Source organism: Ursus maritimus (genome assembly GCF_017311325.1).
Source record: "Ursus maritimus isolate PB19 chromosome Y unlocalized genomic scaffold, ASM1731132v1 scaffold_Y2, whole genome shotgun sequence".
Classification (NCBI taxonomy): Eukaryota; Metazoa; Chordata; class Mammalia; order Carnivora; family Ursidae; genus Ursus; species Ursus maritimus.
In genome coordinates, this window is record NW_024423335.1 from 23,274 (window position 1) to 25,218 (window position 1,945).

Here is a 1,945-nt window from a genome sequence, read left to right on the forward strand (position 1 = left end):
AAAAGCTACTCAATGAAGATGTTGAAAGCAATAGTCAATTATAATAAAAAGATAAATAATTATAAGCAGTTTCTTTTGTTCCTTAACAGGTAAACAGATTTTACTAATTAGTACTTGCTAATTCATCTAACTGCTAATTCATTTAACTAACTGATCTTGAGGAATCAAGACCAAATGTTACGTGACTGAAAGGTTAGTCTTTATAAGTAGTCTTTGTAGGACAAACTATAGTGAGAATATTTTCAAAGAAGTTGAAAACATTAAATTAAATACTACTAGAAAGGAATACATTAGAACATATTACAACTTATGGTGGAGAAAATGTGTGAAGAGAGGAAAGAATTTACAGTACATACTAGAAAAGTCTGTTAAAAGGTAAAATGATTAATGCCTATGGCTATTCAATGGCAGATACTTGATTATGTACCACTCTTGAAGACTTAACGAATTTAGCTCCATGAATTTTTGTCAGAAATAAAGCTGACCACTCTGAACTGCCCTATTACATGGCAATATTGAAATTGTAATTTTTAGAGCATCAAGGTTGAGACTGAACATTTTCTGCATGAGAGCAACAACCATCAGCTACAGTGACTAAACAGTGACAGATAATAAAAATTTTGTTACAGTCTTCAAAATGATTCTTTAGAGAGTCAACCTAAAATTACAAAGCAAAATTAAAAACAGTAAAGTCATTTGCAAAACAGTATTTTTGGAACCCCAAGTATTAGCAAGCTGCTTTTTACACGTTCTGTGCTTTTAAAAATTGAACAAGAAGCCATACATCCATTCCCTCAAATATCTGCAGCATATATTTTTCAAGCTCAAACTAAAATTCTAACATCATGTTTCAGATCTCAATCAATGCAGTGTAGAAAACCTTTCCATACTGTAAAAGCCATTGCAAATGAGAAGATTCCAAATGGGAACTGTGAAGGATTAATCTGAAATGCAATGAGACACAGAATGAAAATACCAAGTAAAAGAACAGAATTTGATAAATGCTTTCCAACCAATTAATATGCTCAATAAAACATGCTTATAGATAGCAGTATTTGGCAGTGCCTATTTGTGTGAGAAGCCATTTTTAAAGATAAACTACTTAGATCTCATCGCAGAACAGCTTTCATTGATACACATCTGTAAGCTGACTCTGATAGGGAATGCTAACTTCAAACCCCAATAAAGTGAAATTTCATTCTCCCATGAGGAGGAAAAACTGTATATACTCAATTAATTTGTATTTTGACCTCTGTCAATAAAAAGCCATATAAATATTTTTTCTACTATATGAATACCTACAAAATATCCTCAATTTTACATCGAGTCTTACATCCTTCATTAGAAAATTTCTAAATTACATTTTTATAAAAATGAAACATAACAGGACAGAATAGAAAATACAGGCTAATACTGGTGTACTATATATTTAATATCTTCAAAGAAATTTTTATTTTCTACAGTAAGAATATTAGTTCATTGTTATGACATAGCTCTTACTTGTAACTGTGGTGAAGAAAATTTTGCAAACAATTGAGCCTGTAAATCAATGGGATAAAGACAAAGCTTTTAAATTGCTTATCTCCTTACTCAGATAAGCAATTTACTGAGTGGTTTACTGCCTCCTTCCCAACTAAACTTTTTGGATTATTTTCATGTTTACATATAAAAAAAATAAAAGACACATAGAGAAAACTACTCTCAGCTAAATTACAGAAATAATTACAAATATCTTTATGTATGAGACAGAATTAACTCATTTGGCTTTGGCTTTATTAATTTCAAATGTTTCGAAGAAACTGGTTTTATGTGTGTTTCATATTTGATTAATTCTTCAGTTATACAAGATATATTAGTTTACAAAAATAACCTGGTGTTCGACTCCCTGGGACTTTCATGTATAGCTGAACTGTATTCATGCCCAGCACCGTATGACCAAGGTGGC

General features: G+C 30.8%; 1 protein-coding gene across 1 annotated transcript in view; it reads right to left on the reverse strand.

The window, feature by feature from the left end:
• Window positions 1-1,945, reverse strand: part of LOC103680203 (lysine-specific demethylase 6A-like) — a 143,311-nt gene that overhangs the window by 23,256 nt on the left and 118,110 nt on the right. The window contains 1 exon segment of the mRNA XM_040636038.1: window positions 1,871-1,945. This exon segment is cut by the window's right edge and continues 35 nt beyond it. Coding sequence (XP_040491972.1) covers window positions 1,871-1,945 — 75 coding nt within the window.